The 23,144-nt window shown below is 38.2% G+C and overlaps 1 protein-coding gene across 1 annotated transcript in view; it reads left to right on the top strand.

Moving 5' to 3' along the window:
• The window catches only part of LOC125136065 (tetratricopeptide repeat protein 6-like), a 59,406-nt gene extending 37,026 nt beyond the window's left edge, over positions 1–22,380 (top strand). The window contains exons 8-12 of the mRNA XM_047796683.1: positions 952–1,162; positions 4,281–4,433; positions 12,395–12,565; positions 21,472–21,697; positions 22,145–22,380. Of these exons, the coding sequence (XP_047652639.1) occupies positions 952–1,162; positions 4,281–4,433; positions 12,395–12,565; positions 21,472–21,697; positions 22,145–22,281 (898 nt within the window). The 3' untranslated portion in view covers positions 22,282–22,380. The remainder of the gene's footprint in view (positions 1–951; positions 1,163–4,280; positions 4,434–12,394; positions 12,566–21,471; positions 21,698–22,144) is intronic.
• The last annotated feature ends 764 nt before the right edge of the window (positions 22,381–23,144 follow it).

The following is a 23,144-nucleotide window of genomic DNA, read 5'->3' as shown; positions in this document are numbered from 1 at the left end:
CTTAGTCTCTGGATGGGATTAGAGGCAGCTATGTGCCTGAGGGGTCTTTAGGTAGCCTGTTTACTGAGGGTTGGGGTTGTGATCCCACCTGGGTTGTTGTTTTCCCTGGGGCTTCTCAGCAGCTGACTGATGGGTGGGGCCAGATTTTCCCAAAATGGCCACCTCCAGAGGAAGGCATGGCTGCTGAATATTCCCTGAGAGCTTTGCTTTCATTGTCCTTCCCTCACAACAAGCCACATTCACCCCTGTTTTCCCAGGATGTCCTCTAAGAACTGCAGTCAGATTTGACCCAGATTCCCATGGAGACTTTGCTTTGCCCTGGGACCCAGTGCACGTGAAAGTCTGTGTGTGCGTTTTAAGAATGGGGTCTCTGTTTACCCAGTCCCGTGGAGCTCCTGCACACAAGCCCCACTGGCCTTCAATGCCAGATGCTCTAGGGCTCTTTCTCCCAGTGCCAGATCCCCACACGTGAGAGTTTGCTGTGTGGCTCAGAACTCTCATTCCTGTAGGTGAGTCTCTGTGAACCAGTTAGTTTCCTGTGAAGCTTCCCACCCAAGAGGTATGGGGTTGTTTTTATCATGAAATCACCCCTCCTACCTCTTGATGTGTCCTCTTCTTTTTCTTCTGGAGTAGCATATCTTTTTTAAGGTTTCCAGTCCATTTGGGTGAAGAGTGCTCAGTCTTTAGTTGTGAATTTTGTTGTTTTTAGGAGAGAAGTTGAGCTCCAGTCCTTCTATTCTGCCATCTTAATCCCGTCTCTCTATCAATATCTTTAAAGACTCCATCAGACTTCCTTAAGTCATCTGGATTTACACATTTTGTTGTTATGATAGATAATAAAAATTAAAGGTTTTTTTAAACGAGTCAATGCATTTATTTTCGAAAAAGTTATATATAAGAAAGAACTTAGATCATTCACCAGATAACATCAATATTTTCATTTATTTTCAGAAATAAAGAGTTTGAAGAAGCTGTCAATTTTTTCACACGGGCTCTTAAAACTGATCCATGTTTTCCGGATGCTTACATTGGACGGGGAAATTCTTACATGGAATATGGACACGAGGAGGCCACCAAACAAGCACAGAAGGACTTTCTGAAAGCATTGCATGTTAATCCAATGTATGCAAAAGCCAGAATTTGTTTAAGCTATAATTTGCAGGTAATGTTATACAACAACCATGAAAGCACCTTTTGGACAAGAAAAAGAGTATATTTGGCCTTTTACTGGTGAGGGGTTGATATGTTCTTTCTTTGGCTATGAGCATTTTACCTTTCCCTTATTAATATCTGGAGCAGCAGTGGGGAGCAGGGGTTTACTGAGTTACAGGGAGCCTGCTGGGGGAGTGTACCTGGGAACCTGGTGTGCCAATGTGATGAGAAGCTTCTGAATTTTAATTTTCTTAGTACTTGCACCCCTTTCTACCTCACCCCTTTTATCTACCGCTCTTATAGACATCTTTTAAGAATAAGAACCTGGCTCAAATTTGTTTCACTAAGTTATACCTGAAGCTCCACAGGTATTGTCTTGTTGAATTAGTGAAAAGCCAAGGGTATAAACAACGTATGAAAGTTTTAAAGTGGACTCCAGCATGCAGTGGGTTAGGCAGCCACTGTTTAAGGACTTCTGAATTCAGATATCTTCCAAGTGGAAGTGAATTAGAACATACTGGAAGGCAAGAGAGCAGGCATTTGTCCTTCCAGCAGGTTGAAAGAGGGATACTGTGTGTGTCAAGCAGGCCTCTGAGTGATTTCTGGGACCCTCTGACCTGACCCATGCATTCACCAAGCTGTTTGCACTGATTTGCACTAACAAAAGATATAGTGATATTCTTGGATTAAAATGCTAGATAGGTTATATTTTCCATGAAAAGGAGAAGAAGAATATTTCTTTATCCCTTTTAATATTAAAAAATTTAAACAGTGGGCAAAAATATGTTTAAATTAAGGTAATTTGGAGTTTCCTTGTGGTATAGCAGATTAAGGATCCAGTGTTGTCACTGCAAGAGTCCTGTGTCACTGCTGCAGCATGTGTTCAATCTCTGGCCTGGGAACTTCTATGTACCACAGGTGCAGCCAAAAAAATACATAAATAAATTATGGTAATTTTCAGAAGTTCCTGTTAATAATCTGTCGTTAAAACTGAATTTTTTCATTTAAAAATAAGTAAATCTAGCTGATCTAAGACTGATAGTATTAGAGGTGACAGTGAGGTATGCCCACAAACTGATTAATAAGGGAAATAAGATTGCATTCTGAGAGTTAGCCATTATTTGATCACAGTAGAAATTTGAAAGTTCAGTTATGAGGTAGGATGACTCCCAAAACATTTAGAGCTGACTGCAGTCAAATGGAACATGTTAACATCATCCTTCATTGCCTTTAACAGGCATTTACTGAGCACCTAGTATAGGACAGGAACTGATCTAGGCCTAGGGATAAAGTAGTGACCAAAATATACTTGGTATATCTTGTAGAAATTACTCCCTGCTGGAGAGAGAAACAACAAGCAGTCATGTGAACAATTACTTAAATAAACTCAAGATAAGTGTGACAAAGGAAAAGGATGGGGTTTAGGACAACTTATAACAGGGGGACCTAGCTTTGTTTGAGGGGTGAGGGAAGGCTTTTGAGAAATTAACATTTAAATTTAAATTGAGGTGTGAAAGACTAGTAATAGGGATAGAAGTTAGGGCTTAGAACACGGTGCTCAAAACAAACAAACAAACAAAAAGAACACGGTGCTCCAGAGAGAGAGGGAAGAGGCCACTAAAAAGTCTTTTGACAACCTCAAGTCTGTTCTCCATGTCCATGCTTTATATCTAGTCACTTATGATGGAGCATGATAATGTGAGTAAAAAGAATGTATACATGTATGTGTGACTGGGTCACCTTGCTGTACAGTAGAAAATTGACAGAACACTGTAAGCCAGCTATAATGGAAAAAATAAAAATCATTATAACAAAAAAAAGTCTTTGGAGAAGGAGACAGAAGGTTCAAGTAGATGGACTGTTATGGACAAGGGGAGAGTGATGTGGGATGAGGCTAGAGAATTGAATGATGACTGGAGGTAAAGTCATTTAAAAATGTGAATCTTGTGCACCAGAGCAGTGACATCAGATTTATGTTTTGTGAAGGTCTTATTGAGTGTAGATCAATGTAGGGGAGGACTGAAAAACACCTCAGTATGAGGATGGATTGAATTAGGAAAGGAAGAACTGAAAAAGGAGAGTCAGGCTCATCACATCCTGTTAAGGGGGAAGAGTGACCACATGTTGGACACGTACAAAACAGATTTCCCTACTATGTGCCTAGCACTAGAGATATGGAAGTGAATAAAACAAATGTTGTCACGAACAGACAGGGTTAGATCCTTGTTTATCCAGTGAACGTGGGATGTTGATTCCCACATAATTTACCCTGAGGGAGAACTAAGGTCTAGTTAACCTAGTTCTAATTAAAGAACAGTATCTAGTTAACTTGTTATATTTCTTATTAGTTTTATACAAGAGTCACTGGGCTCAGCTTGCTTTATGTGAGAGTCAGCTTCCGAGATTCTTGCAAGTTGGGTTTATGAGCCCACAGGAATAAAGGATGGACCTGGGACCATGCTGACTTTATCAACTCACTGCCTTCTTGTGGTGAATTTGGAATTTGGTTGCCAACTGATCTTCTGTAGGAAATACTCTGACATCATTCTGTTAAAAGGGCCCCTCTCTTGACCTTTTTTCTTTTTTTTCCCAGTTGGAGCTAAGATTGGTTTAACACCTGCTTGGTAGATTTGCATGCATTTTCCATGGAATTGTATAATGATTCTAAAATTGCAGATGCTGGTACAATTTATCAAGTAGGTTTTATACCATTACTTATTTACTTAATACATGTTTATTTTATTATGTATAGAATGTATAACTGGAGATTCAAAGCCAAGCAAATAAATAATTCCTGCAGAGCTCAATATAAATTTTGTGGTGGTCGTCAGAAGAATTGGCATTTCCCAGGGTGGTCATGATTTTATGTTTTCCAAGACTAGTATAAAAGATGACTCTGACAATTAGATTTATTTCATTTAATTAAGATTTCAGCATAAATACTCAGAGGCAATCAGTCAGTTGAATGCACTCACAGCATAGTCTTTACTTCCTTGTTTAAAATGTTTTAGATTAGCACAATATAAATATACCTTTGCTACAAGGCTTTATATAATTAAGTTAGAATCATAAACATTTGTCATGTTATAGGCAATTTCCTACTTTGTGTAAATGGAAAATTATTTTAGGCCCAAGGAAAATTCCAGAAAGCTTGGAACCACTTTACCATTGCCATAGAAGTTGATCCAAAGAACTACTTAGCATATGAAGGAAGAGCTGTGGTCTGTCTTCAGATGGGTGATTATTTTGCTGCCATTCAGGATATAAATGCTGCCATAAAGGTAAAAATCCATATAGATTGTAGTATCATTGGGACAAATTAACATCATCAATGAATAGAATCAAGTAAAAAGTTCTCTGTTGCTTTTTAAAAATAATTTGTAGAGAAAATAATATTTGTAGTTTTTTTCCAGGAGGTTCCTAGAGTAAATAGTTATTACAGCTTGCCAATTTTCTAACTTAAATAGATTTAAAATTTAAAAAGCAGAGAGAGGACAAGATGGCGGAGGAGTAGGGGGACACGCTCGCCCTCTCCCATAAACACAACAAAAAAAAGCACATCTACAGAATAAATGACTCGCACAGAACAGCAACCAATCGCTGGCAGAAGAACCTAAACTCCAATAACGGGATCCCGCACCCTGGAAAGTTACCTACACGGGGGAAAGATCAAACGAACCGGAGGAATCTCCAGATGCAGAGAAGAGTGTAGCAGTAAGTTGGAGTACGGAAAAGCCAATCAAGAACCGAACGGACCATCTGAACTATGGGCACAGTCACCAAAAATTGAGACACCTGGGTGGGGGCTGGGCACCGAGTCCTCGGCTCTGGAGGTTAGTCCCTGGGAAAGGGACGGGGGACGCCTGGGTGGGGGCTGGGCACCGAGACCTAGGCTCCAGAGGTTAGTCCCCGGGCTGGGGGGGCAGGGCGGAGCAGAAGCTGCTTGGGAGGTCTAGAAACCATTTGACCGGGCAGAGACTGCCTGGGAGACTAGAAAACAAAGCTGTCGCAGAGGAAGGGAGCAATACTCTAGAGGCGGGGAAGTGGAAAGCCGCATCAGAGGGAACCTGGGAAAAGAGCCTGGTCTGCGCCCGTGCTGGGGAGGGGAGAGAAGAAGGGGTGGGTCCCCATAGAATACCCCCCACGCCACAGAAAGCTTACAGGCCCGCTAGCTAGCTGAAAGCTGTGCTTCCCAGTGCATCCCCTCCCCCCACCCCCACCACCCCCTACGCTCTCGCTGAACTTGGGGCTGCCTGCCATCCAGGAGGGCTGGCTTCAACAATTGCCTGAAGCCTACCACCGCAGGGGCTGTCCCTGCACAGGCCTGCTTGCCCTTTGGAGGGGCTACACTTCCGCAGAGTAGCACCAAACACCACCAGTCCCCGAGAAAAGGCCTGCAGCCCAGAAAAGCTAGAACAAGCCTAGCCAGGCCGTGAATAGATCTGCCTAATTCCCAGATGGTTTCTCTGAGTCGGGCTGCCCTGGGGAGGAGCCTCTTGGGTTTCCAGTGGTCCTGCTACCCGCCCAAGCCCCCAGGGGGTGCCCCACTCCCGTGGAATAGCTGCTCAGCACCACCAGCCCCCTGGAAGAGCCCCTGCAGCCCAGAAAAGCTGCAACAAGCTCGGCCAGACTGTGAAAAGATCCGCCTACATGCTCAGGCCGTCCTTCTGAGTTGGGCTGCCCTAGGGAAGAGCCTCTTAGGTTCTCAGTGACCCAGATAGCTGCTCCAGCCCCCAGGGGGTGCTGCACTCCTGAGGAACAGCTGCCCAACACTGCCAACCCCCTGCAAGAACCCCACAGCCTAAAAACACCAGAGCAAGCTCTGCATGACCAAGTGAAATCTGCTATCATCGTGGTGTGGACCTCCCAGGCCTGTCTGCCCTCTGGAAGCCCTCCTTTGCTTCAAAGAAACACTGTTAGCCCCATCAACACTCCAGAAAAGCCACACTGCCTCAAAAAAGATTGACCAACAACGCCAGCGCTCAGGAAATATTCCACAGCAGTGACAAGGCAAACACTGCCTGATAACGGAGAGTACAACTCCCTCAGGAGAAAGGAAACAACAAGCAAGATGAAGAAGCAGAGAAACCACCCCCAGTCAAACCAACAGGAGAACTCACCTAAAACAGTCAACAATGAAACAGATCTCTGCAGTCTGACAGACCTGGAGTTCAAAAGAGAAATAGTGAAAATACTGAAGGAATTAAGAGAAGATATGAACAGTAATGCAGATACCCTCAGAAAGGAACTAGAAAATATAAGGAGGAGCCAAGAAAAACTAGAACATTCATTTGCAGAGATGCAAACTGAACTAAGGGCAGTAAAAACCAGAATGAATAATGCAGAAGAACGAATCAGTGATACGGAAGATAGAATAATGGAAATCACTCAATCCGGTCAACAGACAGAAAACCGAATCAAAAAACTGGAAAGCAATATAAGAGACCTATGGGATAATATAAAGTGGGCCAATCTACGCATAATAGGAATTCCAGAAGGAGTAGAAAAAGATAAGGGGATGGAAAATATATTTGAAGAAACTATCGCTGGAAACTTCCCAAATCTAAAGGATACTGGGTTCAAGATACAAGAAGCACAGAGGGCCCCAAACAAACTGAACCCAAATAGACCCACAGCAAGACACATCATAATAAAAATGGCAAGAGTTAGTGATAAAGAGAGGACCCTAAAGGCAGAAAGAGAAAAACAGAATGTTACCTACAAAGGAACCCCCATAAGAATATCAGCTGATTTCTCTACAGAAACACTACAGGCCAGGAGGGAATGGCAAGAGATATTTAAAGTGCTAAAAGGAAAAAATATGCAACCTAGAATACTCTATCCAGCAAGAATATCATTTAAAATAGAAGGGGAAATAAAAATTTTTTCCAACAAACAAAAACTTAAAGAATACAGCAACACAAAACCTAGGTTAAAGGAAATATTGAAAGGGCTTCTCTAAACCAAAAAGAAAGGAAGGAAAGGGAAAAAAAAGAAAAGAAAAGAAAAAAAAAAGAAGAAGAGGAGGAACTAGGACTGAGGAAACTGCAATCAGAGAGCAGTCACTCAAATAAGCCAGCACACAGATTTAATCATGAACAGGCCTCAAACAAAATAAAATTAAAAAGGAAAAAAATAAAAGAGTCATCAAAACCATAAAATGTGGGCAAGGGATGTTAGGAAGTAAATAACCCTTTTTGTTTGTTTGTATGTTTCTCTTCTTAATTTTAATATAGTAATGAAGTGTTTGAACTTACAGGACCATCAGGCTAAAACACACAATTATGGGAAGGGGTTAGCATACTTAAAAAACAGGGCAACCACAAGCCAAAACCAAATATTGCATTTGCAAAAAATGCAAAAAAAAATATACTCAAGCAGATAATAACAGGAGACCATCCAACCAAAAAAAAAAAAAAAAAAAGAAAGAAAGGAAGAATGGAGAACCATAGAATCAACTGGAACACGAGGTTCAAATGGCAATAAATAATCATCTATCAATTATCACCTTAAATGTCAATTGGCTGAACGCCCCAATCAAAAGACACAGAGTGGCTGAGTGGATAAAAAGGCAAAAACCTTCAATATGCTGCCTACAAGAAACTCACCTCAGGACAAAGGATACATATAGATTGAAAGTGAAAGGGTGGGGGAAAAATATTTCATGCCAATAGACATGACAGAAAAGCAGGAGTCGCAACGCTCACATCAGACAAAATAGACTTTAAAACAAAAGACATAAAGAAAGACAAAGAAGGACACTACTTAATGATTAAGGGATCCATCCAAGGAGAGGATGTTACTATCATCAACAAATATGCCCCAAATACAGGAGCACCCAGATACATACAACAAATATTAACAGACATAAAGGGAGATATTGATGAGAATACAATCATAGTAGGAGACCTTAATACCCCCCTCACATCAATGGACAGATCCTCTAGACAGAAAACCAATAAAGCAACAGAGATCCTAAAGGAAACAATAGAAAAGTTAGACTTAATTGATATCTTCAGGACACTACATCCAAAAGAAGCAGAATACACATTCTTCTCAAATGCTCATGGAACATTCTCAAGAATCAACCACATATTGGGACACCAAGCTAATCTCAATAAATTTAGGAGCATAGAAATTATCACAAGTATCTTCTCTGACCACAATGCCATGAAGTTAGAAATCAACCATGGGAAAAGGAAAGAGAAAAAACCTACTGCATGGAGACTAAACAACATGCTACTAAAAAACCAATGGGTCAATGAGGAAATCAAGAAGGAAATTAAAAACTACCTTGAAACAAATGATAATGAAGACACAACCGCTCAAAATCTATGGGATGCTGCGAAAGCAGTGCTCAGAGGGAAATTTATAGCAATACAGGCCTTTCTCACAAAAGAAGAAAGATCCCAGATTGACAACTTAACCCTCCACCTAAATGAATTAGAAAAAGAAGAACAAAGAAGTCCTAAAGTCAGCAGAAGGAAGGAAATTATAAAGATCAAAGAAGAAATCAATAAAATAGAGACTCAAAAAAACAATAGAGAAAATTAATAAAACCAAGAGCTGGTTCTTTGAAAAGGTAAAAAAAAATTGACAAATCCCTGGCCAGACTCACTAGAAAGAGGAGAGAAAGAACCCAAATAACCAAAATTATAAATGAAAAAGGAGAAATCACAACGGATACAGCAGAAATACAAAAAACCATAAGAGAATACTATGAACAACTATATGGCAACAAGTTTGACAATCTGGAAGAAATGGACAATTTTCTAGAATCTTACAGCCTGCCAAAACTGAATCAAGTAGAAATAGACCAACGGAACAGACCGATCACTAGAAATGAAATTGAAGAGGTCATAAAATCACTCCCTACAAATAAAAGTCCAGGACCAGATGGCTTCACAGGTGAATTTTATCAAACATATAAAGAGGAATTGGTGCCCATCCTCCTTAAACTCTTTCAAAAGGTTGAAGAAGAAGGAATACTCCCAAAGACATTCTAGGATGCCACCATCACCCTCATTCCAAAACCAGACAGAGATACCACCAAAAAAGAAAACTCGCCCAATATCATTGATGAATATAGATGCAAAAATTCTCAACAAAATCTTAGCCAACCGAATCCAACAGCATACCAAAAAAATTATACACCATGACCAGGTTGGGTTCATCCCAGGTTCACAAGGATGGTTCAACATATGCAAATCAATCAGCATCATACACCACATTAACAAACGAAAAGTCAAAAATCATATGATCATCTCAATAGACGCAGAAAAGGCATTTGACAAAGTCCAACATCCATTCATGATCAAGACCCTCGCCAAAGTGGGTATAGAGGGAACATTCCTGAATATAATCAAAGCCATTTAGGATAAACCCACAGCAAATATAATCCTCAATGGGGAAAAACTGAAAGCCTCACTCCAATGTGGAACAAGACAGGGATGTCCACTCTCACCACTGCTCTTCAACATCGTTTTGGAAGTCCTAGCCACAGCAATTAGACAAACAAAAGAAATAAAAGGCATCCATATAGGAAGAGAAGAGATCAAACTGTCACTGTATGCAGATGACATGATACTATACATAGAAAACCCTAAGGACTCAACCCCAAAACTACTTGAACTGATTCATAAATTCAGCAAAGTAGCAGGATATAAGATTAACATTCAGAAGTTAGTTGCATTTCCGTATACTAGCAATGAAACATTAGAAAAGGAATACAAAAATATGATACCTTTTAAAATTGCACCTCACAAAATCAAATACCTCGGAATACACCTGACCAAGGAGGTAAAGGACCTATATGCCGAGAACTATAAAACTTTAATCAAAGAAATCAAAGAAGATGTAAAGAAATGGAAAGATATTCCATGTTCCTGGATTGGGAAAATCAATATTGTAAAAATGGCCATCCTACCCAAAGCAATCTACAGATTCAATGCAATCCCTATCAAATTACCCATGACATTTTTCACAGAACTAGAACAAACAATCCAAACATTTATATGGAACCACAAAAGACCCAGAATCTCCAAAGCAATCCTGAGAAACAAAAACCAAGCAGGAGGCAGAACTCTCCCAGACTTCAAGAAATACTACAAAGCCACAGTCATCAAAACAGTGTGGTACTGGTATCAAAACAGACAGACAGACCAATGGAACAGAATAGAGAACCCAGAAATAAACCCTGACACCTACAGTCAATTAATGTTTGACAAGGGAGGCAAGAACATCAAATGGGAAAAAGAGAGTCTATTCAGCAAGCATTGCTGGGAAACCTGGACAGCTGCATGCAAAGCAATGAAATTACAACACACCCTCACACCATGCACAAAAATAAACTCCAAATGGCTGAAAGACTTAAATATATGACAGGACACCATCAAACTCCTAGAAGAAAACATAAGCAAAACACTTTCTGACATCAACATCATGAATATTTTCTCAGGTCAGTCTCCCAAAGCAATAGAAATTAGAGCAAAAATAAACCCACGGGAGCTACTCAAACTGAAAAGCTTTTGCACAGCAAAGGAAACCCAAAAGAAAACAAAAAGACAACTTACAGAATGGGAGAAAACAGTTTCAAATGATGCAACTGACAAGGGCTTAATCTCTAGAATATATAAACAACTTATACAACCCAACAGCAAAAAAGCCAATCAATCAATGGAAAAATGGGCAAAAGACCTGAATAGACATTTCTCCAAAGAAGATATACAGATGGCCAACAAACACATGAAAAAATGCTCAACATCGCTGGTTATAAGAGAAATGCAAATCAAAACTACCATGAGATACCACCTCACACCAGTCAGAATGGCCCTCATTAATAAATCCACAGACAACAAGTGCTGGAGGGGCTGTGGAGAAAAGGGAACCCTCCTGCACTGTTGGTGGGAATGTAAACTGGTACAGCCACTATGGAGAACAGTTTGGAGATACCTTAGAAATCTATACATAGAACTTCCATATGACCCCGCAATCCCAGTCTTGGGCATCTATCTGGAGAATACTCTACTTAAAAGAGACACGTGCACCCGCATGTTCATTGCAGCACTATTCACAATAGCCAGGACATGGAAACAACCCAAATGTCCATCGACAGATGATTGGATTCGGAAGAAGTGGTATATATACACAATGGAATACTACTCAGCCATAAAAAAGAATGACATAATGCCATTGGCAGCAACATGGATGGAGCTAGAGACTCTCATACTGAGTGAAATGAGTCAGAAAGAGAAAGACAAATACCATATGACATCACTTATAACTGGAATCTAATATCCAGCACAAATGAACATCTCAGAAAAGAAAATCATGGACTTGGAAAATAGACTTGTGGCTGCCTGATGGGAGGGGGAGGGAGTGGGAGGGATCGGGAGCTTGGGCTTATCAGACACAACTAAGAATAGATTTACAAGGAGATCCTGCTGAATAGCATTGAGAACTTTGTCTAGATACTCATGTTGCAACAGAACAAAGGGTGGGGGAAAAAATGTAATTGTAATGTATACATGTAAGGATAACCTGTCCCCCTTGCTGTACAGTGGGGAAAAAAAAAGTCCAATAAAAAATAAAATAAAATAAAATAAAATTTAAAAAGCAAATTCTTAGCAAATGCTGATTCCTCTCAGTAAATGCAAATTTATGATTTCATGATACATCAATATTATTTTGTAATAAAAATGAATGCAAAAATTTAGATAATGTTCTGGGTTTGAGGGAACAAAGAAAGAACAGTGTGAGTCTCCTGCTTCTGTAGTAAAATGGCAAAATTCTCAGGTTTTGTATGCAGTGACAGAAAATCTTCCTTTTTTCTTCTAGATTTTTGGATTCTTTTTCTGTAGATTTGGGTAGGTGTTGGAATCTTTGAGAGGAGAAAAAGGAAAGAACTGATAGATAGTTACTACTACATAGGACAAACAAACATATTAACGATTAAATTTCTTCTCCAGCTTAACAGAGCTAAACAGACAAGCTTTTTCTCTTACAAAGAAACTGAGTGAAGCACCAAGATCATTTGTTTTATTGCAACCAAATCAACAAAATGTTTCATTGCACAACTTCATACCGAATCCTTTCTCACAATATTTGCTCTAATGGGGTTTCACCTGCACTATAAAATTACTTACTTCCCACAAGGAGATTTCAAAATGTTCATTTTTGCAGACATGAAACTGGGAATAAGTACTATTCCCAGATGCTAAATACTCATACTATTATATTGCAGATCAATACTACAGCAGAATTCTTAACAAACCGTGGTGTGATTCATGAATTTATGGGTCAACAACAGAACGCAATGAGAGACTATCAAGCAGCGATTTCGCTAAACCCCACATACTCACTGGCTTACTTTAATGCAGGAAATATCTACTTTCACCACAGGCAGTTTTCCCAGGTAATGTGCGTTTTCCTTAACATTTTCATTTTGACACTAAATGCTTTCTTTGTTGTATATAGTTTAAAAGTGCAGTCCGTACATCTCAGGCTAATTCCTATTGGCTTATCTTTAAAAAAAAAAAGTTATCTTTCATAAGGATATTTATAATTCTTTATTAAATTTTTTACCTTTATGTATTTATTCCTCTCCTCCTCATCAACCATTCAGCACTTGTCCAGTAAATATAGTTGCAGACTTCTCTGAGTGTCTAGCAATTGCCTTGCTGTCCATTGTCACCAGCTTCCAGCCTGGAATCCTTTGCCCTTTGCCCCATGCCCCACCTACCCAAATCTCAGACTTCCTTCCAGATCCTCTTTCATGATTAGATAATCATGATGTGATTATCTAAGTCATCCTAATTTCTACCTTTTCTAAGTTTCATCACTTGATTGGGAGTAAAGAAATATGTAGTGTTAGTTCTGATTTTATGACAGCTTAATCTTTTGGGGACCTCAATTCATAATGTCTGAAATGAAAGTGTTGGGTTATTTGATGTTATTTTTTATAATTTGAATTTATTTTATTTGAAGTGTAAGCATTTACATGATTCGAACTCAAATTTTTGTGTTTAACCTATATTCACTCTTTTGTTCTTTATCTTCGGTTTTATTTTGTTCTTTGTCTTTTTGAGTCAGAAGCTTAATTCATTTACTGTCATCCTTTCATTTATATTGTGATAAGTTAAGGTTATGCCTTTTCCCCAAGTGCTGTTTTCAGTAGTATCCCGCATATTTGGTCTTTAATGTCTTTGTTTCCCCAAAATGTGGCACCTGAAATTTTATTCTCTTTTGACTAAAGAATAAATTAATAAATGTTCAGGAGGAAGGGCTTTTGTAGTTTCTAATTTTGGAATTTATTATGAGTTTTAATGTCGTCTCAAATAGCAACTTTTTTTTCCTTTACTATTCCAGGGATCTTTCCAAAGAAGAGTTTCTACTATTAGGATATAGTGTTAAAATATATGTATAAGATCTACCTTTTTAATTATGTTTTAAATTAGTCTAATCCATTTTTTTTCCATTTGGTTTATCTTGGACATAGTAAAGTATATTCAAGTAACAATTAGTGTGGCTCTGTATAGTTTCCTTTATATCACTTGTTCATTCTGCTTGATGAAAATTACTATTACATTATTTCATGGACATATATTCATATAAATTACATAGGCATTGTGAATTGTAGTCTTCAGAATTACAAATTTTCTTTGTTTTTCTTTGGAATAAATTGTTTATCTGCTAGGATTTCATTTGGTTTGCTTTTGCCTGGTATCTTTTTGTCTTTCTTTTTATTTTCAGTTTAGAGTCCTTTATCTAGGCTGTGTCTCTTATACAGCATAGAGTTGGACTTTGTTTTAGATAATAATTTGAAAATATTTATCTTTTAATAGGTGGGTTATACCCCATTTACATTTTGCATGGTCAATATGTTTGAGCTTACTGCTGTTATATTATTTTCTATTTTGTTTTGTGGTCTGTTTTATTTAAAAATTTCAGTTTTTCTAATATTTAGGGAGGTTTACAGTTTTGCTTCAGTAATTACTTTTATAAAAATATCTTTATAGACTTCCTTCCTTCTTTCTTAATTTCTCTGCTCTGAATAACAGTAAAATGATCCTCTAATCTCTTCCTCCCCTACGTATCCCTCTCATCTATTAGTCAATTTTAGCATTAACTAAAGTTAATTTAGTACTCTTTTTAAAAAACTTTATATCCTTAAATATACTTGAGCTTATTCTGTCAGCTTGTCACATCGCCCTCTCTTCTCCCATTTTGTGGTGTTTCATTATTCCTATGCTGCCAGAGGATTTAATATTGGCATACTATTTTGTTATCCGCATACTATTTTGTTATCCTTTTTTTTAATTTTTTTTATTTTTTTTAATTTTCCCACTGTACAGCAAGGGGGTCAGGTTATCCTTACATGTATACATTACAATTACATTTTTCCCCCAGGCTTTCTTCTGTTGCGTATTTTGTTATCCTTATTGCACATTTTAGTCTTAGTTTTTCAGTTAAGTATATTCAATTCTCACCACCAGGCTTTTTTTCTAAAGTTTCCCTCCTAACCAATCACTTCTTGGTAGTCCTTTAGTCAAGTTCTGAGAAGGGGCTCATGAGAACAATATTCCTTGAATTGTTTCATGTTTATAGCTGTTTGCCTATAGCCTTTATGTCTTAACACAGTAAGTCTAGGTTTAGAATCCTTAACTCATTTTTTCTTTCCTTGAATGTCTTACAAGTATTGTTTCACTATTTTTTGGTGTCATGTATGTTGGTGTCAAATTCCAACATTGATTTTCATTATTGGTGACTTCTTTTTTTGTCATGATAACCAAAGTTTTTTTTGTATTGTTTTTTGTTTTTAACGTGAAAAGTTTTACCAAAGTATGTCTTAGAGATTGACCATTTGAGGTCAGAGTTATCAAATACACATGTGCATTTTCAATATGTAGATTTCAGAAAGGCTTTATTGAATTCAGTATAAAATTTTTCTGTTTCATTGTTTTGATTTTCTTCTTTGGGAATGAATAAGAATTATTATAAACGGGATGTCTTTTGACTCCTATATGCCATTTTTTTTCTCAAATGTTTATCTCAATTTTTGTTTCATTTTTCTTTCATATTTCTCTTCTAAATTTTTATTGTGTTTTCTGAGATATTTTCTTGTGGACCTTCTAATTCAGCTTTCTTTTACATTTTTGTCCAGATTCATCCCATCTCTGTCACATATCTTCCTGATCATCTCTTCTTTAAGATCCTTTTTTATTTTTTATTTATTTATTTATTTTGCTTTTTAGGGCCTCGCCTGTGGCATATGGAAATTCCAAGGCTAGGGGGTCTAATTGGAGCTACAGCTGCCGGCCTACGCCACAGCCATAGCAACGCCAGATCCGAGCTATGTCTGCAGCCTATACCACAGCTTGCGGCAAGGGCAGATCCTTAACCCACTAAGCGGGGCCAGGGATCAAACCAGGTCTTCATGGGTACTAGTTGTGTTCGTTCTGCTGAGCCACAACAGGAACTCCTACAACACTTTATTTTTATGTTTTCTTAAATGCAATTTCTTCCTTATTTTTTTCTAGTTCATAAAACATAAATGTTATGTACATACATTGTAGCAACATTTTTTTTTCCCCTGGTGAGTTTTTATTATCTTTCCAAAACTTAAGCAGTTAATTTTCATCCTTGTTTTCACAGTGAAGGCAGGCAGATTACTTTTCTGTTACCCACACATGAATGAGTTGGGCTACCTCTGATGATATTGCAAAGGACTTTACATTATGTTCTTTCTAGATGAACCTGGTTTGGGAAGGCTTCTCCCACAAGCTCTGTGTTTCTCACAACTTTTCACAACCTTTGCTTCCAAAATGACATACTCATTTTATTTATTTATTTTTTAATTGAAGTGTAGTTGATTTACAAGTTGTGTTAATTTCTGCTGTATGGAAAAGTGATTCAGTTATACATATACATATATTATTTTTTTATAGTCTTTCCCAGTATGGTTTATCGATATTGAATATAGTTCCTTTGATGGGCTAAAGTTTGGAAGTTTCAGGGGTGGCCTTTGAAGGGAGCAGGATATACTATCCAGTATGTCATGAGAGAAGGCAAGGAGTTGGGGAACAGTTGGCTTTATTTTATTTTTTGCTTTTTGGGGCTGCAGGTGCAGCATATGGAAGTTCCCAGGCTAGGGGTCGAATCAGAGCTTTAGCTGCCGGCCTATACCACAGCCATAGCAATGGGGGATCTGAGCTGTGTCTTCCACCTACACCACAGCTCACAGCAACAGCGGATCCCTGACCGACTGAGCAAGGCCATGGATCAAACTTGCATCCTCATGGATACTAGTCAGATTTGTTTCTGCTGCACCACAAACAATGGGAACTCCAGGGCACAGCTGGCTTTAGATAGGTAGAATTGATAGTACTCATTTCTATTTATTGATTTTATTTTCTCCATGGGATATGAGTATCAGTTACCAGTTAAGCAGGAGAGAGTGGACAGGTAAAAGGGGGAACAATGTGGCTAGTTGTTTTGAGGAGATAAGGGAAAAAGTGAAATAATTGTTTTAGAGAGTGGTAGGTAGGGTAGACATTCTAGGAAAGTATCATAGGATTATCAGATGACGTTAAATTCTCATTTGAAGTTTCTAAGTTAAAATGAGATCTTGACTCTATACTGCTTCGTATATAATTTTTTCCATGCAGATTCAGTACAGCTTTGTGTCACTCCATAATTGTCTCTGTGTTGAACTCTTGTCACCCCATTCCAATTTAGATTACAAGCTCTTTGAGGGCAGGACTCACGTACCTTCCTCTTCTCCCTTACTCAGAAAGCCCATCTATACCTATGGCAGTAGCATGTCAGCCTCTACCTTTCTCTGAGCCCCTAACCCACATTCATCACCAGTTACTAAAACTGGGTAATTTACAAGTGCATTAGAGCCCAAACTGAATTAATCACTACATTCTCCACCCCAGTCCAGCTCTTTTTCGTATAAACCATCTCATGTCAAGAGGTCATTCCACAGAGTCACCTGAGCAAAAGCATCAGCATCAACTATATCTTTCTCTTCCTCAACTTCTTCATCTAATCAGTCATTTAATCCTGTCAGTTTTGCTTCTTAATTTTTTTTTCTCAGAGATGTCTTTCCATTCTGCTTCTACTGCCATTGCCTTAGTTTAGCTCTTATCCTTTCCCAAGTTAGATCAGTTAGTTTCCTGACCCCTGTGACAAGTCTGCTTGACCTCTGTGATGAAGCTGCATGCTGGCACAGAGAATTACTGCAGGTATAATTGTGTAAGGCGTGAATGAGACTGTTGTAGCTCAGACCTCACTGGGCCTCGGGAGGCTAAGGTTTCCCCAGGCTGACAGGCCAGGGTCAACGGCCTTAAATTTCATTAAACTCAGACCATTCTCTGGCTGGGTTTTGGCAATGTTTTTCTTCATTGTAGAGTTAGTTAATGAGATTAAGACAAACGCAATGCCCAGGGAAATTTTCTGTTTCCATAAATGTTTAAGGTCCACAGGAAAGGGTGACTCTTGTGTTTTAAACTTATTTGTCCTAAACAAAACTTATTTGTCCTTAATAACCCTATGGGCATTGTGTATAAAAGTATTTGGTTAGATCTAAAATGCAGTTCAACCTTTGATCGTCTTTTTTTTTTTTTTTTTTTTTTTTTTAGTATGGCTCTATTTCTTCCAAACTGGGGGCACATCAGCCTGGCAAATATTTGGTCTAAAATGTATTCTATTCTCTGTTTTGAAGTCTTGGATACTTGGGCTTTACAAAGCATGCTCCCTTCAGAGACAAACAGACTTTGACAGTAGTTATCCAGCTATTTCGGTATATTCTGTGCCTCTTTGTGGAGAAAGATCATCTCTTAGTGCACCCTCTCCTGCCCCTTTGTTTCTGACTGTATGGAAAGAAGATTTAGGGCCAGGAGGGAGGGTCCCTCAACAGATCAAATCATCTCTAGAGGGTTAAAATGTGTATGTGTTCTGGCTTCTTTTATACCTTGTGACTTAATTATTCTAAACCACATTTGGACAAGCTACAAGCATACGTCATGAACTACAGATGAATTTTTAAAATGACTGCATCTGCTTTCTAATTAACTACAGATCCGAGGGTATTAGACCAGTTGTTAAATCAAGGCCATCCATTGTAGTAGGTGTCTTTGACCTCTAACTACTTAATTAATACTCCTATTCTTTAAGTAATCTCATTAAATTGATGGACTTTCATTTTCTAAGTAATACCTTTTCAGGAGCTGTAATAAAAACTTACATTGTTCAAAGTTAGACATACTATTGTGTTTTACTAAGTTCATTTATTTTAGCTGAGGTAGATATTTTCTCAGTAATACCTTTTCAGGAGCTGTAATAAAAACTTACATTGTTCAAAGTTAGACATACTATTGTGTTTTACTAAGTTCATTTATTTTAGCTGAGGTAGACATTTTCTCCTACCTGACTGAAGCCATGCTTTTGTGATGCAAAATTGTGTAGCCTTTATTGATCATTTATTGATGAATGAAAATGAAACTTAAATTACTTTTTGAAGGAAGTCTTGGCTCTGTTTCAAGTCATTCTCTTGCTTCATTTATAATGCCTGTGAGTCCTGCCTTAAAGAGTGAATTCTCTTTAAGGTGTTCACAGAGGAATGTCAGTTCTGCTACCTTTTTCCTTTTCTTTTTTTTTTCAATATAGAAAGAAACATTTTATTTGTTAAATTCTAACATCTAGTTTTTGGGGAAAAACATAAATAAAATTGATGTATCATGGATTTAATGGTTAAGAAATCAGAATAAAACACTACAACCAAAAATAGAATTGAGGATGGGAATTATGAATTATGTGTATTTTCACTTTTCTTTCACAGTGATTCTTTGCACTAGATTGGAAAATATGCAGATCTATATGCTTCTGGAGCGAAATAAATGTATAGATAATCTTTGAAGATGATATGAAGAAATATATCAGCACTTAAATTATCACTAGGAATTAGCTATCTAGCACCAAGGGTCCTGTCTACTGGAGGACTTAGCACTGAGCTTAGAAAATTAGAAAATGACTTTTATAATGCCCAGGACAACAATTTCATTCCTCATAAGCACTCTTCATTCTTTTTTCTTTTCTTTTCTTTCTTTTTTTTCTCTTTCTTTTCTTTTCTTTCCTTTTTAGCAGCTAGCACTTAGATAATTCCCCAAAACTTAAATGGGTCCTTAAATTGTACCTACCTACAGAGAACTGAACAGCTCCCATCCTGGGATGAGATGGGTTACAGTCTTAATCTAATTGCTTCTCAAAAGTCCTAGGCAGCAAAATTCATGGAATAATGCCTGAGGACTATGATGTTTCTCCGTTTGTAGGCACTGGCGCAAAAAAAAAAAAAAAAAAGATGTGTCAGTAATAATTGACTGAGTCCTTACTATATTCTTCATACTGTTCTTAGTACTTTATCTATTAGCTCACATAATCCTCATAGCAGCACTGATAGTAGAGTTCTATTTGTTGCCCCCATTTTATAGATGAGAAAAATTGAGTCAAAGAGAGCTTTAGTTACTCACCCAAGGACATAGATAATAAGTGGTAGAGCCAGGATTTGAATCTAGAAATCTGGCTCCATAGTTTGGGCTCCTGGCCACCAGGCTTTCAGTGTTTCACTTCACCCACGATGGAGGTGATCTGAGGACAAATCCCTAGGTAATACAGAGGAAAACATTTCAGTGGAGAAGACTGGTTGAGAATGATCAGAGAGGCAGGAGGACATCCCGGGAGACACCCTGTTTCAAGGACAGAGAGAATTTTAAGAAGGAAGGAGAGGCCAAGAGCGTCTATGCCCCAGAAATGCCATGGAAGGAAAGGCCTAAAATGCCTTCTGGGCTTGAGGATATCTTCAACCTTAGCAAAGCAGACCTCATGAACATGGAGGTGGGCATAGATAGAAGCCATGGTGGTGTATTGGGGGAAAAATTGAATGGTAAGGAATTGGAGACAGCAAGCTGTATTGTTAAAAATGAATTTTTCTTTGGGGAAGTTTTAAAGTAGAAGCCAAATTTTCATCCCTCATAGAGAAGGGATTTCTACTTTGAGGAGTAGGGTGTCTAATCAGCATCTCGAGCTATTTGTGGTGAAAGGACCATTTTTTAAAAATTTTCTAACTTATTGTTGATTAAGACCCTAACACCCATTTGTGTTTGTGGATCACACTTTGATTAAAGGTCCATTCCAGCTTGATGATGAGTTGTGATTCATAGAGTCTTTGATCTTCCTGACATGCTGTTTTTTTGCTTTGTTTTGTTTTGTTCTTTATCTTTTTAGGGCTGCACCTGTGGCATATGGAAATTCCCAGGCTGGGTGTCAAACTGGAGCTTCAGCTGCTGGTCTGTGTCACAGCCACAGCAATGTGGGATCCAAGCCACGTCTGTGACCCACACCACAGCTCATGGCGATGGCAGATCCTTAATCCACTGAGCGAGGCCAGGGATCAAACCTGGGTCCTCATGGATACCAGTCAGTTTTGTTACCACAAAGCCATGATGGGAACTCCGACATGCTGATCTTTATCTTCTCTCTTACATCCTTTATAGTGTTTCATAGTATAACTGAGTTTTTAATCCCTTTTAGTATGGTTTAGAACCTTATTGTCAAAATTTGCTTCTCTTTTCAGCTCTTACTCTGTTTTTTATATGAAAAATGTTAATTTTCTAACATATTTTATCTTCTTGTTGTGACCTTCTTTTCTAACCCGTATTTTACTTTTTTTCTAGTGCTATATGGAGATGTGGGATTTGTGTGTGTTGGGGGGTGGGGGTGCAACATTTCACCTCAGCAGAAAGGAGTATTTTATCCCTAACATTTTGTCTAGAACAGCTGTCACATGGTGATAACTTAAAGCACGCCAACGATTTGGTTGGTTTTTCTGTTGCCTTTTTTTTTTTTTGTCTTTTTAGGGCTGCAGGTGCAGCATATGAAAGTTCCCAGGCTAATGGTGAGTCATACCTGTAGCCCTCAGCCTCCACCTCAGCCACAGCAATGTGGGATCCGAACCACGTCTGCGACCTACACCAGAGCTCATGGCAACACTGGATCCTTAGCCCACTGAGTCAGGCCAGGATTGAACCTGCATCCTCATGGATCTAGTCAGATTCGTTTCCACTGAGCCATGATGGGACCTCCTGTTATTCTCTGCAAATACCGCACCTCCTTGTCATCTGTATCAGGGATGAAATGCTTCCGCTATCCCCTCAGTGTGCCATTGGCTTTGGTTTTTTTTATTGAGTAAAAGCTCTTCAAGTTTCTGTATAGCTGTCAATTAAAATATATTCAAATTATCATTATCTTCACATTTTATAGGCTAGTGACTACTTCTCAAAGGCTTTAAAGTTTGACCCAGAAAATGAATGTGCTACTATGAATCGAGCTATTGCAAATACAGTATTAAAGAAATATGAAGAAGCAAAAGAAGATTTTGCACATGTAGTTGAAAGCTGTCCGTTTTGGGCTGCAGTGTATTTTAACAGAGCATACTTCTACTGTTGTTTAAAGCAATATGAACTAGCTGAAGAAGACCTCGGTAAAGGTATATATTTTTGGTAATTTTTAAAGTAGGGTTATAGTGGTTGATACGTTTGTTTTTAGAAGCCAAAAGAAGAAAATCATCAGGTCTGTTTGCCTACATAAACTTACATTAGAGTTAATGGTTTTATATATCATATATTTAACGTAATCAACATGGTTTCCTTTATGCAATAACTTATAGGGTCAACGAGCTAAAACATAGAAAATTATTAGGGAAACCATATGTAAACATTGCCAGCCTTTCAGGAAAAGACATTGTACTGTGTTTCCCTAAGTTAGTTTTCTTAGAAAGATTCAGCATTTTAAATTTAACTGGATAGGTAGGTACATATGAAGAAAAATATTTACAAATAGGTAATCCTAAAATTCTTATAAAATTTTTATTTAAAAAAAGAGACTGTTTTTAAGTGCTAGCATAAAACCCATATTGATTTTTTTTCTTTTATAGCTCTCTCTTTGAAACCTAATGATGCTCTAGTGTATCATCTTAGAGCGGAAGTTCGTGGTAAAATAGGTCTGACTGAGGAAGCTATGGCTGACTATAACCAAGCACTTGATCTTCAAGAACATGCCTCAGTGGTATGACTACATAGACTGTGGATTCTCTTACACAATGTTCTTCGAAAAATTGAAATGTATTTGTCACTTTAAAAAAAGTTTGCACTGTCTTCATTGTTGTATTCATCATGTTTGGTCTTTTATATAACTCTTTAAAGCATTTTAACAACATCTTTTTCTTATATATTAAGTATAAAACTTTTAGATCATTTTCTGCAGATTTGGAACAACTCAGTAGTTGAATTTTTTCATAGGGTGTAGAATTTAAATGAGACTGTTTCTTAAGGGAAATATTAACACTTAAAATATTTTCTTTAAGGTGGAGGTGCTGTTGTGATTCAGTGGGTTAAGGACCTGATTTATCCCTGTGAGGATGCAGATTCGATTCCTGACCTCATTCAGTGAGTCAAGAATCCGGGGTGGCTGCAAGGTGCAGTGTACGTCGAAGATGCAGCTTGGATTTGGTGTTGTGAGGCCTCAGCTGTAGGTCCAATTCAATCCCCAGCCCAGGAACTTTCCTACGCTCAGATGTGGCTGTAAAAAGGGGAAAAAACCAAAGAAACCAAAAAACGCCTAAAATAATTCCTTTTAAAATAATTTGGCAAGATTTTTTTTTTTTTTTTTTTTTTTTTGCCACACCTGTGGCCTGAGCAAGTTCCCAGGCCAGAGATTGAATCTGAACCACAGAAACAACCAGAGCTGATGCACTGACAGTGCTGGACCCTTAACCTGCTGTGCCATAAGGGAACTCAAATACTGCATGATTTTAGAAAAGGTGTCATTGACCTTTTCATCAGTACCTAAATGCAATCAGAAGTATCCAGATTAAAAATAGAGAGAGCTGATGAATAAAAAGAAATTGATTCCTTTCTCCTCCTTTGAACGATATC

This window comes from Phacochoerus africanus, chromosome 9 (genome assembly GCF_016906955.1).
Source record: "Phacochoerus africanus isolate WHEZ1 chromosome 9, ROS_Pafr_v1, whole genome shotgun sequence".
NCBI lineage: Eukaryota > Metazoa > Chordata > Mammalia > Artiodactyla > Suidae > Phacochoerus > Phacochoerus africanus.
The sequence above is the reverse complement of the archived record's forward strand: the minus strand, read 5'-3'. Positions and strand labels throughout refer to the sequence as shown.